At 30.3% G+C, this 17,654-nt stretch overlaps 1 protein-coding gene across 2 annotated transcripts in view; it reads right to left on the reverse strand.

The window, feature by feature from the left end:
* The window catches only part of LOC124948821 (unconventional myosin-XVIIIa), a 74,902-nt gene that overhangs the window by 19,528 nt on the left and 37,720 nt on the right, over positions 1-17,654 (reverse strand). For both annotated transcript variants that reach the window (XM_047493030.1, XM_047493031.1), the window contains 10 exons: positions 17,463-17,651; positions 17,108-17,284; positions 16,453-16,653; positions 16,106-16,258; positions 15,323-15,906; positions 14,684-15,129; positions 14,388-14,550; positions 14,072-14,246; positions 13,403-13,561; positions 12,850-13,065 (listed from right to left, as the gene is read on the reverse strand). In XM_047493030.1, coding sequence (XP_047348986.1) covers positions 12,850-13,065; positions 13,403-13,561; positions 14,072-14,246; positions 14,388-14,550; positions 14,684-15,129; positions 15,323-15,906; positions 16,106-16,258; positions 16,453-16,653; positions 17,108-17,284; positions 17,463-17,651 — 2,463 coding nt within the window. The remainder of the gene's footprint in view (positions 1-12,849; positions 13,066-13,402; positions 13,562-14,071; positions 14,247-14,387; positions 14,551-14,683; positions 15,130-15,322; positions 15,907-16,105; positions 16,259-16,452; positions 16,654-17,107; positions 17,285-17,462; positions 17,652-17,654) is intronic.

The following is a 17,654-nucleotide window of genomic DNA, read 5'->3' on the forward strand; positions in this document are numbered from 1 at the left end:
TTTATCGTTATTACGTATCTATTGATATTTTTATTTCTTATACGAGATTCATCATCATCATCATCATCATCATCATCATCATCATCATCATCATTATTCTTATTCATTATCATCATTATCATCATCATCATCATCATCATCATCATCATCATTATTATTATTATTATTATTATTATTATTATTATTATTATTATTATTATTATTATTATTATTATTATCATCATCATTATTATAACTTACTACTTATCATAATTAAGCATATCAATCAATAAACAATTCAATTAGATACTCGTAGTTAAACTTACTCCAGTATCATTTGATTTCCTCATAGTACTAAGAACGACGATAATATTTATATGAAAAATAATAAGAAGAAAACAGTGTTTAAAAAAAAAAAAAATTAAAAAAATAAAAGAGAATTAAAAAAAATAGAAAATGATAAGGTTTAAGTTTTGCATTAAGACGAGAGTAGAGATCAAAAAGAATGTTTGGAGTCGGAAGCTCTCTGGTTCTTCGTGAGATCTCGAGAAAAGATGAATAAGAGAAAGAAAAGCAGAGAGGAAGAAGAAGAAGAAGAAGAAGAAGAAGAAGAAGAAGAAGGAGGAGGAGGAGGAGGAGGAGGAGGTGGTGGAGGAGGACAAGAAGAATAGGAAACAGGAGGAGAAGAAATAGAATAAGAAGAAGAAGAAGAAGAAGAAGAAGAAGAAGAAGAAGAAGAAGAAGAAGAAGAAGGAGAAGAAGAATAGGAAACAGGAGGTGAAGAAATAGAAGAATAAGAAGAAGAAGAAGGACAAGAAGAATAGGAAACAAGAGAAGAAGAAGAAGAAAAAGAAGAAGGACAAGAAGAATAGGAAACAGGAGAAGAAGAAGAAGAAAAAGAAGAAGAGAAAAATGGAAGAGGAGGAGGAGGAGGACAAGAAGAATAGGAAACAAGAGAAGAAGAAGAAGAAGAAGAAGAAAAAGAAGAAGAAGAGAAAGATGGAGGAGGAGAAAGGTAGCAGTAGCAGCGTCTACCTGACGGCAATTAACCGCAGGGTGGAAATAAGGAATCCGAGCCCTAAGCCGATTACTTGGTAAGGTAACAGCAACCAGCTCGAAAGCCGGCGCTCGCCAGCTAGTTCGCTCACCGACGTTTCCGCTTCCCCTCTTCTTCAAAGTGGCGAAGAAAAACACGACGTGTGAGAAACTCGTCTCTCTCGACCGTCATACGTGCTCTCCTCATTACCGCACATAAGTACCTTTCCTCGACTCCTCAAGCCTCTCTTTCTCTTTCTCTTTCTCTTTCTCTCTCTCTCTCTCTCTCTCTCTCTCTCTCTTTCTTTCTTTCTCTTTATTTCTGTCTCTCTCTCGACGTGCTAACCATTAATTACGCCAAAAGCATTAGTTCAATTTTATTTTTATTTTTTCTTTCCTTTTTAGATATTTTTTTTTTTTTTATTGGATATATACAAGTACATATATACGATTTCATGATTTACGACGACGAAGATTATAAAATTTCGTTTGATCTATAATTAATTTCATTCTCTTCGAATTTCTAAAGAAATCACTCGGTGAATTGATTTTCAATTTAATTTCATGTCAATCGTCTTTAACTTCAATTTCAATTAATTATATCTATCTTCTATTTTCGTATCGATCAAAGCTATACTCAAACAAATTCAATCATTAATTTAAGAACTGAATTAATTAAAATTTAAATTAATCCAATTCGAATTCATTTATCGAAATTGTATCGTGCGTATTTAAAAAGGACAAATCTTTTTTTTTTTCTTTTTTTTTCTTTTTTTTTTGTTTAATAATAATTTTGTTTACAAGGAGATAAATTTTAACAAAGAAGAAATTATGAAAGAAATCGTATAAAATTTCGATTGATATATAAGAATAAACAATCGAGAGGTAGGCGGAGATAGTAGAGAACATGTCACTGTACGCTTCACGATCTCGATCTTATACGTTCATCGTGCGAACCTGACCTACCACGTCGCTCGCTCGGATAAGCAATGGCGTTTCTTGATCTGTATCTAGTTTACGACTTACACACACGAATGGTGACTAGTCGTTACCGTTTTCTAAGTAAACGTCAAACGACAGAATTTACTTGATCCTTTTAATTTCTATATCGAGCGATCTTTAATTCCATCGACTTTTTACTATTTCCTAATGAGAATTAAATTATTCTATTTGTCATTATTATTACTATTATTATTATTATTATTGTTATTATTATTTCGTCATTCTATCATCATTATATATTATTTGTATTTTTAAACGAGATAAAATTATTATTATTATTATTATTATTACTTTTTTTTTTTTTTTTTTTAACCACACGCTCGTGCGGTTTGCTAATAATGAGACGGGTTCTTTACCAACTCGCATGTTCTTTTACTGCTATAATACTTTCTTTGCTATTACTACTTTTTTTTTTTTAATATGACTGCTTTTTGTATGTTTGCGTAAATGTACGCATGTAAAAGCCTAGAGTTTTGAGATAATTGGGGAAATTTTCTTTTTTTTGTAACTCGCGGCTGTGACGGAAATAATGATTGGTACTATTGTTACTGTTTCTCGTTTCGAGAGTTTTTTTTCTTCTTTTATTTATTTATTTTTTTCATTATTTTTATTTCTATTCCTAACGGTGCATAAATCGTGATTTTTTTTCTTTTCTTTTTTTTTTTTTTTTGTATGACGTTTGTATCATTCGGTATTACGATGTCGATTTTTATTATTATTATTATTATCATTATTATTATTATTATTATTATTATTATTTAATTTCATGGATACGTTTTCTTCACTGCAAAAGTCGTCTCGGTTCTTTAAGGCATTTTTGAGAATGAATTCGACGCATAAAAATATTGTAGAAACATTATAAATAAATTGTTCAATGAGAAATGGATTATTATTATTATGGATTAAATGAATTATTATATATGAAAATTAAAATAAATGACTAGAGTATTGTGGTATTACAATATTAATTGATCTCTTTATTGATCTATCTGAGAGAAAATTTCAGATAAAATATTACTTCAAAAAGATCGAAAGGAATCATGTAAATGTGGCATCAAGAAATAGTCATAATAGTTCCAATAATAATATCATCAAATCGATAATAATACAATATCCTAAATATATTAAAAATATATATAGGAAATTACAATAATGCGTGACAATTAAAAAGTGCATTACAAAATCCTAAACGTGCGATCAAATGGAAATTGATTTTGATGAAATCCTGATATAAAACTTCGAAAAAAAAAAAATAGTAATAATAATAATAATAAGAACAATAACAACAATAAACATTTTATTAGATTTGTTTCTTTAATTTTGTCATAATTCCTTCATTAGAAAAGCCGTTAGTATTATCGACCTTGTGCATAGTTGTATCGTTTCTCTTTGGCGCCATAATTCGTAGTATATATTAGCTTTGGCCGATCGTACAATCTTCATTTATAATTCCAAACACATACACATATACGTGTTTGAAGTGGCATGCGCGAGTACGACCAGCGGTCTCACTTCCGTTGCGGAAAGGTTACCCCGGATACCTCGAGAATCGAATTCTTCGAAGTATACGTATCGAGTATAGGCTACTTTCTTTAATTATCCTCATAAATTTATCGAATGGATAAATTTACTGAATTACTCGCATAATTTATATCCTATATCGTATAATTTTTTAAATAAATTAATCGATAATATCCTTTTTTTCTCGTTATTAATTGATTTACAATTAATTCCATATTATTTTATTTTATTTTAATTATGAAAATTTCAGTTGAATTTTATTACATTAATTTGAGAGCTAATGATTTCTGGAACGTTCGCTATAAAAAAGTAAAATAAATGATACGAAATACAGACATTATTATATTATAGAGAGACAACCATGGAAGAAACGTTCGACTAACCGAGGTTATCGAGTGCAAGTCGTTGGTTTATATGCAGAGGGACACATAAAAGAGCTATACCGACGTCGCGTCATTAAGCGATAACTGGGCATACGCACAAATAAACTTTGTCTATATTCGTTATGGCCTGACGTAATCATTACTCATATACATGAAATATATCTCGTTCTAATGCTTATTCCTTTCTGTTTCTATTTTCTTCATTTCTGTGTGTAACTGAATTTTGCTATAGACACACACACACACACACATGTTATATTTTCTTTAGAAATCTAGAAACTTATTTCACTTTTCTTTAATTATCTAATGGTATCTATTCTTTTCAAATCGATAGAAATACAAAGGTAATAATAATAAATTCGTACGATTACTATAATCGTAATTATCAAAAACGAAAAAAAAAAAAAAATCTATTAACTGAGAGATATTCGTAAAATCAAATAAATTAAGAGTAATAACGTATGAGCTGTTTTTCAAATATCCGTTATTAAGACAAATGGATTATGGTAAAAAAATATTATAGTAATTTAATAGAAATGTATTATTTTGTTCTTCTTTTTTTTTTTCTTTCTTTTTGATTGTCAAATTAAAATCCTCGTTAAAATATGAAAAAGAAGAAAAAAAGAAACAAGAAAATGATCGGAATAAAAATAAAAGAACGTCGATCGAGGAGAGATTTATGGTCCGAGAAAACGACTTTGGCACGAGGAAGGCGCTTAGCCTCAGTGTCAAGGAAGAGGAAGAAACGAAAGCAAGTGCGGATGCCCACAGAAGAGACATAGTAGTTTGCACTGTTACTGGCTAACATGGCGGCCATATTGCAAGAAAAAGTTATTTCTTCGCGCCGGTACCAGTTCTTTCATACAGACATTCACATAACTTAAGAGTTGTCGCAAACACCTTAAAGAGAAATAAAAAAGGATCCTATCAATTAGACATGGCGAACATAATTACGGTGGTTTCAGAACAAACCTTACGAATTCTCCTTACTCGTTATATCTTCGTTATAATTCAGTCAACGAACGAGTTTACTTTCGATCATTCGATTTCAATTACGTCAAATTGATCATTCGAAAAAAATTTCAATTCAAAATGATCGTTCGTAGTTACGATCAAAAAGAAAAAGATGGCTGTTCATGAACGTAAAACATACATGTAGGAATTATTTTCGTAACTATAATAAAATGTAAAAATGAGATATTCAAATTAAAAATTACGCCTTACATATAATTAAGAGAAGAGAACGAATTTAAACTTAATAAAAAAAAAAAAATAAATAAATAAATAAATAAATAAATAAAAAAAGAATAAGTTCCTTTTTTTTCTTTTTCATTTTATAAGAAATATGCGTGACCAAATGAAACAGGCCAACAATTCAAGAAAGGTGCACTTTCGTGAATCGTAGGGCCAAGTATGGAAGATTACCTGTTCTGACGAACAGAAAGTTAGATGAAATGCAGTGGCACGAATGTGGGCCATGAGAAAGTCTTACGTGCATGTCCTTTTTTTCTTTTTTTTCTTCGAAGTTATTCGCATCTACTCTTCTCCATTTTGATAGCCGAAAAATCCGCGAGTCTCTTCACAAAATCGAAACTTTTAGAGCGAGTAATGGTTCTTCGCTTTTGTCATAAAAGCCGATATTTACTACCATTATGATCTACCACTCTTTCATAAGGGTGACTACATTGTTCCTTTCAACGAGACCGTAGCTTTTGCCTACCATGAGAACAAAAGTGTCGGGAAGAACTATTTGAATTGTACGATCGAGAGAATGGACTTCATTTATTTCGTGAAATATCCCTGATTCATGGGCATACAAATTTTTATTCAAATAATATCGTGTTTTAATATGAAAAATAAAATTTATTTGAAAGTGATAAAATTATTTAAAAAATTTTCTCCACTTTTAAATTTGCTTTGATATTTATGGATGAACTGAGAAGAAACGAGGATAAATATTTTTTATGAGATCTATCAAATTACCGTCAAAAAATAAAAAATATATAAAAAAAGATATAAAAAAAATATTCCACGGTTGAATTGTATCTTTTAAAGAATGTTATGAAAATGTTTATATTAAATATTTATTTATTTCTAGTAATAGTAATGAAATATAAAAATAAATTTATTTAATATAAACACGAGAGGAAATTACAGAATTATTTTTACCTACATTTGTATAATACAGATAGAATATTCTTCGAATTATTATTATATATTATTAGAATATAATGCAGATAGAATATTATAAAAGATAATAATCAATTTTCATTATGTTAAAACTCAAAATATCTTTATAAAATTACATACTTCACCAATAATTATATGTAAAAAAAAAAAAAAAAAATAAATAAATAAATAAAATAAAAGTGTAAATTTTGTAAACACAACCTAAGTAGCTAAACGTTAAGTCACAATTTCCGATATAACAAATGCGTAAAAAATTTGTTTGTAATAAAAAAAAAAAAAAAAAAAAAAAAAAAAAAAAAAAAAAAAAAAAAAAAAAAAAAAAAAATAAATAAATAAATAATCGAAACGACAAAAATAAAATATCACAAGTTTGTACAATTTCTGCAATTATTCATTTATATACATCTGTTATATATTTCGTTAAAACATTAAAAAAAAAAAAAAAAAAAAAAAAAAAAAAGAAAAAAAAATCTGAAAGAAATTTGTATGACAAAAAAAATGATCTCATTTTGATCCATTATATTCAGAAAGAAAATGGAGTCTGGACGATTTCGTGAATGTTCGAAAGCGGTCGAGCCACTCAAGAAGCAAACGATTTCGCTCTTTCGCCCTTTGGCCGATAACGGAATCATTATCGAATTGATTCAAAGAGAAAGTTGGCCTTTTCCGTGTGAGTAGTAACCCTCTCGAATAAGATTCAAGTTCTTTACCAATGTACACAAATGTATGTGCGCGTATGCACTTACTTACATTATCTAAGTAAGTAAGTACATTGATCCGATTCTAACAATTTAATCTTCCCTATCGTTCGTACCAATAAATTTTACTTTCATTTAAAATAAGATACGCGAGTATCCTATCCTATCATTCGTCTCAATTTCATTCGTCACGCTCACCGGATCATCCAATTTCGTAGACTATAAGATCGTGTATGTTCCTCCTCTTAGAACGATTAGAATAATCGAAAGAGAACGAACGTCTCTTTTAAACTTTCCCTATCGCATTTCAGTCGACTGTCGAAGTGCTCAGAATACACTTTCGAAATTTGTTACATTTCACTTTCGAGAAGTATACCGTAGAAATTATCGAGTCGAGTTACCGTTTCGGGGAAAAAGAGAAAAAAGAAGAAGGAAACAAAAAAAAAAAAAAAATAACGAAAAAGATATTATTATATAGTTTTGAAATACTGTAGATCAACATGTATTAAAATTAACTGTTCTTTTGCGACTGGATATCGAGATAATATAATTTTTTTTTTTTTATCTATTTAATACATACCATTAAAATTATTTCTTCTTTTATCAATTCAATACATGCCATTAAAATTATTTTTTTTCTTTTTTTTCGTCTAGTTCTTTATAGTTTTCTAGTTTTTCCTAGTTCTATATATTTTTTCTAGTTCATTGAATGCATCGAAGGAAAAATATTAAAAAGAAGAGAAAAATAAGAAGAAAAGAAAAGTGTAAAATTGTGAAAGTTCAAGAAGTAGTAACGCTGTCGTTGGAATCGAATTTTTTGTTTTTTTATTACTCTAAATTTAGCGTCGATCGAATTTTACGAACTATAAAAGGTAAAATAAAAGAGGAAGGAAAAAAAGAGGAAGAAGTTAGCATGAAAGTCGTCCCAGTTTAGAACTCGAAAGTCTGTACGATGGCCACCTATGGAATCGAACGAACGATTGAAGATCAATCGCGTGTACGCATTAAAGTAGTCCAAGTACATTTCGGTTTGTAGATACACACGGATCATGTTAATTTGACGTAGTCATTTCCTTATCTCTCAATCGTTTAATTTTCTTTTCTTATTTTTTTTTTTTTCTTTTATCAGTTGATATTATGCTCCACATGCGATAAAACACGATAATGACTGTTATTACTAAAAAATATTCGTTATCGATCTGCGAGAAACTTCGAGTATTATCTGAGAAAGTTTCGAGTTTATCTGGGAGAAAAGGAGATGATAAAATTAATAAAAAGATTAATGAGCTAATTAACAAAAGTATTAATATTTCTAACAACAACAACAATAAAAACAATAATAATGATAATAATAATAATAATAATAATAATAATAATAATAATAATAATAATAATAATAATAATAATAATAATAATAATAATAACAATAATAATAAGATTAATAAAAAGTATTCATTATCGAGAAACATGAATTTAAAATTCAAATAGATTTGATATAATAAAGAAAAACATATGATAAGATGAATACTAATGTAATAGTAGTCTAATTAACGAAAAAAATAAAAAGATAAAGAAAATAAAAAAAAATAAAAATAAATAAAAAAATAGAAAGAAATCATAGCAATATGAAATTAAAGATACGATTTATTGGACGGTAACGGATAAAGTATATAAAAAAATAGAAAAATAAAAAGAAAAGAAAAAAGAGTTGAAAGGACAAGAAGATAAAAGTCATAAGGAAATTTAAAAAAAGGAAAAAAAAAAAAATAAATAAATAAATAAAAAGAAAGAAAAATAAGGAGACAGAAAAGGAAAGGAAAAAAGAACAGTGGTGCAAATGCAAATGCAAAGGGAAACACGAGTGTACGCGCCGAACCGTAGAAAAAAGTCAACGAACCAAGCTCGTAACCAAGCACTGCGCGGTAATATAATATAATAATAATTCGAAGAATTTGTTTCTCCTTTGCGTATCTCAAAACGATATTATTCCTTTACATAACTGTGTGAATACGCAAATCCTTAAGGGCCCTGTGTACTTTTATAAGATACAATTCGGACTTGAGCGCCAGATTCATCGGGAAAAAAAAGAAATTGAACCTATCAAATTTATGAAAATTAATCAATCGATTGTTATTAATCGTATATGATCCATTGCATTGTTTCTATAATCCAATATATAATTTGTTTTATATTTACAATAGACAATATTTGTTGATATATCGATATTATATATCCAATTTTTAATACAATAAGAAATAAATTATTTCTTATTAATAATTAATTAATTAAATTAATATTGAATTGTTTGATTAATTATAGTACAAATTTTTCGTTTAATGTATTATTATAAATAGTATTAAATTGCAAATTTTTGTTATTTTCACTTTCGTTGTTAAAGAAGAAGAAAAAGAAGAAGTAGTAGAAGAAGAAAAAAAGAAAACGAAAACGAAAAAGATCACGATTAACAATAAGAGAAATTGAAGAGAAAAAAAAAAAAGAAAAAAAAAGAAGAAAAAAAAATGTATACAGCGAATTTTGGTTCCTATGTTTAGGAGGAATTTCAATGAAATCGGACACCTAGTTTAAAGATCGTGATCTGGGTTGGAGGAGTCTCTTGCGAATGGAAAAGAAATCTCGGCCAATGACGGTGCTCTCGTTAAATAGCTCGCGCTCGAGATACACGCGGGTCACGCACGGCAGCCAGTTTACCGACTTCTCTTCCATCAAACTGGATTTACATAGGAGGCCTTTCGAACAAAACTGGGATTCGCTTATATTACCGCTTATATTAGCTGCTTTACACTTGCTAAGTGAAAGCTTTGCTCATCTGCCAAACTAAAAGTTGTTTGAGTCAATGTATTTTTAGAATATCCATCGAGATAGTGTCGAAGAAACGAACTGATGTTTATTCTCTTTTTCGTTCGAACATGAACGAACATAATGATTCGTTGATTCGTTCGACGAAAAAAAGAAAAAAAAGAAAAAAAAAAAGAAAAGAAAATATAAAAATATAAATAGAGATACGATAATATTAAAACATTTCACGTTGAAAGTTATTTCTTCGAATATAATAAATTAAAGTTGTTTCATTTGTCTTATCAAATATTGTACCAATCAATATATTCTTATCTAATAATCTTTCATAATTTTTTTTTTTCTTTTTTTATATACACCACGGATTTCTTATTAAAATTCCACATTTATACTTATTCGTCGGATATGATTGTGAGTTAAAAAAAAAAAAAAAAAGAAAAAAATATTACAATCGTTAAAGCCAAAATCTGTTGTGGTTAATTAAATTTCTCCAAATTAAGCAGCAATATAAAAAAAAAAAAAAAAAGATCGGAAAATAAAACGACTTTCACCGGTATAAAAACTATAAAGGTCTCGATTGAAAATTTACAATCAAAATTAATAGATGAAAATTCTACTGGCAACTCAACATTTATATTTGTCAATTGTTTAATATATATATATATATACCATCGTCCCTAAAAGAATAATCTAAAGAAAATATCAATGAGTCCTACAATTTTTCCCACTTTCCATCATCCGGAATCGAGTTAATTCGCGATTCAACGCAAAGTGGGAAGCATTAGTTTATGCGAAACAGTTGTAAAAGCGGGTGGGAGAAAAATCGAGTTTCTTCCCGTTTCGCCCTCGATGCGTATAGATGAGATAAGATGAGTGCATGATATGTACAGAGAAATCATTCTGATTGTATATGTGCATACATTTAATACATATGCATACGTACACACGTGTACACATGCATACAGAGGTACGCACGCGCACGTATACACATACATACACACATACACACAGCAAGACTCAATTCGCAGTAAGCCAACTCGTGGCACCTGTGTCAGAGAATACGATCTACGAGCGTACATCAACCTTTTGGAAAGCGACTCGCGATGGCAGTATTTCCGCAGGCGAAACTCCGAAAAGACTAATGCGCGTGCGACCTCCTTTGACTGGCACTTTACCTTCTTCCATCTCCCATACAATCTTCAGTTTATACCATGAACACTCGAATACTCTTTTGTAATCCCTGTATTTCTTCTCCCTGAGTTTTCTTATCTTCTTAGTTTAGAAATATGAAGAATAAAAAAAGGATTTCATATAATTCTCCAAGAATAATTTTAATAACTTTTATAAATTTAAATAATCGATGTCAGAATATGAGCTTTGGCAACGATTCGTAAAATCTATTTATCGTTTTAAACAATATCTATTTCAATATTTCATTTATAATGTAATATCAAGTTTTAAAGCAAACGCGAAAATGTATTAAGTTATTATTCATTCGTTTTTTTTTTTTTTTTTTTATTAATATTTGTTTTTTAGTTAAAATTTTTTAAATTAGGTTTCCGAGAGGGAGAGAGGGAGAGAGAGAGAGAGAGAGATCCATGGAAATAATTTGTTTACATTATAAATTGGAGTAATTTTCAATGAAAAAAGTTAAAGGGGGAAAATTACTGTGGGATCTTTTAAAAAAATATTAAATTTTCTTCTTGACGTTAAATAATTACATAAAAATTCAAAGTATTAAAGGAATTATTGTGAAACTACGTGAGGTCATTTTTACATATATTAAAGTTTAGACGAATTTTCTTCAAAAGTACATTTTTTCTCATTGAATGTACACATATTTCAATGAATTTTTATCCGATTGTCTTGAAATTTTTACAGATTATTTTAAACAAAATTATCTTGAATTGTATATACGATATTTTTCGATTAAAACATTATGGTCAGATATTTCAGATAGCTCAAGGACCTAACTGATTTTTTTTTGGTGAAAAAAACTTAATTTGTTAAGATTCTCGAAAATATTATAATAAACACATTACATCTCATAAAAAGAAATATTTTATCCTGATGAAATTTACAATGATAAAAAATGTGTATCGATTTGATAAAAAAATATTGATAAATACAGCTTTTTTTTTATACCGTCAGAATAATTTTCCTCCTACAATGAAAATCATGAATGAATGAGAGAGAGAGAGAGAGAGGGAGAGAGAGAGGAAGAGAGAGAAAACAAAAATTAATAAATATTGTCTCGAAAACTAATCATTTCAGATATATACGATATTATTAGCTAATTTATGAATAAATTGACGATTCATTCATAGTACTGCAATTTTCATGTTTTAAACCAATGATCATTATTACTTAAAAAAAAAAAAAAAAAAAAAAAAAAAAAAAAAAAAAAAAAAAAAAAAAAAAATTTGGACAATGCATAATTTCAAAAGATCATAAAAGATCACATGACCGTACGATTTGCGGCTTGAAAAATATACACACGTACGTTTTCTCTTATGAATGTCATTTAAATGACTCCTTTCATCCTCAGTGAAAGCATAAGCGTTAACGCTTAACGCATACAGGAAGTACAATACGATGTATGTATAAGAACATTAACGCCGTTGATAGAAAGTCCTCTCCCAACTCTGACTCCGGGTAATTACTATCAAAGATCAAGAATTCATCGTAATAAACGTTCGTACGTGCAGCGTGGTCGTGAGGGGTCTATGGCTATGATCGGGATAGAACTATTATTAGAAAGATGAACGTTCGACAAATACCGTTAGAGAAGGTAATTTTATAAAAGAGAAAGAGAGATAAAGGAACGATTAAGGCGGGCCATTAAAACTACTTAGAATAAGTATGTAAAGATTATAGATACATATATCTATTTATGTATATAATACTCTTACATATGTAACTATAAGTGTAAATAGCCACACCTATTTTCTTTCATAGATATCTCTTATATTTCGAATCATGATATCGTTCGATCAATATTTCAATGAGTTTCTTGCTAAATTATCAAGACACCATTACCATTAGATCTGTTGAGTTATAGTTTAACGGATATATTTTCTCGTAAAAACATTTCTCTTGAACGTAAAAAATAAATAAATAAATAAATAAAAAAAAAAAAAAAAAAAAGGGAAAGACGAAAAAAAATCGCTTATTTTTTTTTCTCCCTTGGGATTATAATGAAAAGGAAGAATAAAGTGTCTACTCACTTGACTCTGGCCGACACGATAGGAGGCAGGATCAATGTCAACGGTTAGAAGCATGTCTTCGACCGCACGACGTTCATCGGCAACAGGACTGCCAGGTCGGGCGTTCACATCGCTGGATAATAAAGCAAATCGACGTCTAAATTCACCTAAGGCCATGTACTTTGGGAAACCGACCTTATGTAAACGCACTGCGTCTATTATCTGACTTCCGCGAATCTGAAACACGTGTATTCACATAAGTAAAGCATTGAATTCTGCACTATATGCAGTTTACGTTCGTATATATGTATACGTACGTGTATGTGTATGTGTGTATGTATGTATGTATGTATGTATGTATGTATGTATGTATGTATGTGTGTTTGCGGTTAATCGAAGTTTCGTCAAAATAATTTCTATCTCCTAAATCCGATAGGATAGATTTCAATGAAAATTATTAAGAATCTAACAAATTATACGTAGACTTTATTTCAACGAATTATTATTTATGTCATATAGAATTTTAGAAATATCTTTTAAATAAAGCAATTAAGTATTGTCTTTTTTGCTTTACCTGTGATCTTAAAAGAGGCACGTTTATAACACTGTCTTCGTTCTGATTAGATTTCACTGACAGCAAACTCTTGTTATCAGTACAACCGGCATTATGTTGCGGTAGAAGACAGTGGATGAATTTTAGACGAGTTCGACGTAGAGTCTCGATGAGGCCGTCCTAAAAGAAATTGAAACTTATAATTCAATTCGTAAAACATTTTCTTCGCGAGTAAACGCAATACGCGTATGAAGGTAATACGACTTTGTTATCATACTAGAAATAATAATAAAAAAAAAAAAGAAAAAAAAAAGTGAAAAAAAGGAAACAGGAACTCACGAAAAAATGCACCAGAAACATTGAACGATACCAAATTAAAATAATGCATATTTCGTGATACATTGTTAAATAACAATGATCTACTTCTTACGAATGATCATTCCTTTATAATGGGACAAATACATCTGGTTTTATAATGACGCGATATAACGTCGATCTTTGACACCGAGAGAAAAATTTTATCGAACAGATTATAACTATAACGAGTACATGAAGATAAACAAACTAACAATATGCTCGAGGAATAAGATAATTTATTTATCGTTCGAATTTATGAGAAATTTTCTTTCTTTTCTTGTTTTTTTTTTTTGTTGTTTCTTTTTCACGAATACAAAAAATAAATATACTCACAACTGTAAATTTTACTTGCAAACAAACATTTTTCCTTTTAACTGCCGTAAATGTTCTTCGAATACTCGAGGCTCTTCTCAAGGATTGTGATCCCTCTAAGCCAGGCATCGAACCGCACAAAGCACCAGATACACCGGCACCTCGTGCACTTACGAATAGCATACTAACGTCTTCTCTAAAAAAAAAAAAAAAAAAAAAAAAAAAAAAAAGAAGAAGCAAAAAGAAGAATAAGAATAATAAGATTTTAGAACAAAAATGACGAATTTTCGTGATAATAAAATATTATATGATTATTCGTATTGATCGTAAAGTGTACCTCGAACTCTCTTGAAGAATCGTAATTGCACTCTTTGCCACGGAATTTTCTCGCGTAGCCTTCAACCAACCAGTTGCGGTGTACAAAACGGGATTAGTACCTAACAGATGTTGAAGTACGAATTGATTGTTGCCTGGTGCCTTTCTCAAAAGCATTTGATGATCTGTGGGAAAAAGGGGGAAAAAAAAGTAAAACAAAAAAATAAAAAAATCCATGAACGACATTAAATAATAATTTATCTACATTAAATAGATGACAGAATCTGTCAAAACATTTTTTTAAATAAATCTTTTTACCTCTGTCCCCGTAATAAGAGAACAGTCGATCCAAGAAAGTTTCATCGCTACCACCAGGACAGACGGTTTCCTCATCCAACAACCAAAGTAAACCTTTCCGTTCCATTTGTCTGCTACCACTTAAATCACTTTGACTAGTACGTAACATTGTAGCACTCTGAGAACTACCCCTGTCTAAGAGAGAGACCAAACCTTGAGGGGATCCAACCCCATCTTCGTCATAATCATCCTCGTAATCAACATCGATACCTTCCTGAACGTATCTATCTTTCGGAGCTACCAAAGTCGTATGATGAAAAAGTAATTGTAAACGTTCTTGAAGATAATTGTGACATAGATCCTCAAAGCATGCTCCGGTTTGTCTTCCGCACGAAGCAGGATTTTGAAAACCAGGCGAATCGCATAACAAAAGTGAGGATACAGTATGCACCGATGACGATATAGATCTATGAATAAAAAAAAAAAAAAAAAAAAAAAAAAAATTTAATTTATCAATAATCGAAAATATTAATTTATAATAATATTATCTAACAATGAGTCTTAATTGTTCAAGTATACTCGATATTTTCAAACAATCAATAGTCAAACGTTTCTCTTTAAGTTCATTCAAAATAAAATGAAAATTAAAATAAAACTCACTTGTTAATGAGTGCCGCAACGCAATGAAAAACTTCCGAGTAAAGACCGATAAGGAGACCCTCAAGAGCGTCAATACCGGTGACATCTTTGCTTTGCTCGGTTGGACTGGGTGTTCTTAAGGCTGGCCTTGGGGTGTTTGGCGTACCAGCACCGCCTCCGTTCGATGAAAAGACTATCCTACTTAATTCCTCCACCGATGTGCCCAATAAATTAGCTGCCTTTTCAGCACACTCCACTCTAGCGAATTGCCAACGGCTCTGCGACGTTGTACCAGCTTTAACCGCACTGGCACAACTTAAATGATAAATTCCAGCTAATACTAGCCAAATGACCTTCTCGTCGGTCTCAGAGACTCCTAAAATCCTAAAGGCAGCGACGATACGATTGAACTCCACCATGGCACGTTGCTTATCCTCGTGCTTTTGTAATGGCGTAACGAATTGATTGTTCTCAGCGACTAGATTCGTTAAATGAAGTTCCTTTCTCAGGGCACCTTCTGCGCCAGCTAATAGACGATAAATAGCATGAAACGTTGGATCGCCGTTTGCTCTTCTACCTATTCTCGATTTTTCCAATAGCAGTACCTAAATATAATCATTAGTTAAAACACATTATATCTCATAATAGGATATATTATACGATGGGATTTTTTTTTAAGCTAATCTATATATTTATTATCCCTTATAAATATACAGATATAGATATTTATTATCCCTTACAGATATAAAGCAATAAATAAATAAATAAATAAATAAATAAAAGAAATAATTAAATTAATCTTACTTGAAGCGATGCCGAAGCGATTTGTCCAGACTGATCGAAGTCCAGGCTAAACAGTTGCGTAAAACGTGTTGCGTTCGAATTCATATGGGTCCGACTATTTCCAAAGGCTTCGAGCACGGTGAACAAGGCATTCAACTTCTCTATGGTTAATATCTGAAGGAAGGAGAAAAAGAGAGAAAGAAAGAAAGAAAGAAAGAAAGAAAGAAAGAGAGAGAGAGAGATAGATAGAGAGGGAAAGAGAAAAAAAAATATGAAAAAGTGATGTAGAGATTTAATATATATATAAAAAAAAAAAAAAAAAAGAAAAATATTCGAGGAATGCTCATAATCCAAGCATTCACACCTACCTTATTCACAGTCCCTGCAGCTAGCACGAGGTAATGCAGCGCGTGCTTGAAATTCGTAGTTTTTCCGGCGCCGCTACGACCAAGAAAGACGAGAGAGTGATCTCTCCGAGTTGCCAACATCCCTCTATACGCTGACTGTGCCATAGCGTATATGTGAGGTGGCATATCTTCGCTTTTGCAACCTCGGAACATATGAGCGACCTAAAAACGGATCAAAGGGTCAGTTTGACATATTACTTCTACTCTGAGATTAGAGTGGAACTAAAAATAAGCGAATATAAAAAAAGTTCGAGTGGTAGATTTACAAAGATATGACGAAATATAAAATTATTGAATAAGAATGTAATATTTGTTATATATATATATATAAAGTAAAAAAGAAGATAAATATACAGACAAGATCGAACACACGTAATATTTCTTCTTGACATTAATTACATTTAATAAAAAGTTCGGAACGAAGATCTTCAAGTAAATGAAAAAGATGAATGAATTTACTATTAACAATGAAGTTGTTAGTAATAAAATATATGATATTAGATTTAATACCAGATCATACGTGCGACGATTAAATGATTAGTAAGAGGAATAAATCATGATTTAATTATGATAAAAGAAGATATAATTATGATTTATTGTTAATAAATTGATGTACCTTCTCCGAATATATTGCCAATGGGGCCACTGGATTTATGATAAGCATACTGTCACCGGCGTACGTGTGAATCAAATTACTAGCATAGCGTTGTCTCAATATATGTAGAACAGAGGACTCATTGAGGAATCGCAATTGAGATAATTCCTCGGCTTTATCAAATTGCGGAGGATTAGCCTGTCAAATAATAAACATAGACTTTATATTTTCTTTTCATTTAAAACATCTTTTATAAATATATATTTAAAATCATTTCATTTTACCATTATATTTAAAATCATTTAATTTTTATTGATTATTTTATCGAAGTTTATCAAAGATATATGATTATTATTAGAAATTTTTATGATCATACCTTCTCGACATCTTCCTCATCAACGAGAAGTTCCTCACCGGAGGTCGTCAAACAAATTCGTAACTTTCCCGTATCCGGATCCGCTGGTCCACAACGCATGGCCGGTGTAAAACCTGCCCGATGTAATAACCAGATCCTCTCGGAAGTTAGCCATGCTTGTTCTTGTGCAAGGTGCTCCTCCGATCGCGCCTA

This window comes from Vespa velutina, chromosome 4, assembly GCF_912470025.1.
Source record: "Vespa velutina chromosome 4, iVesVel2.1, whole genome shotgun sequence".
Classification (NCBI taxonomy): Eukaryota; Metazoa; Arthropoda; class Insecta; order Hymenoptera; family Vespidae; genus Vespa; species Vespa velutina.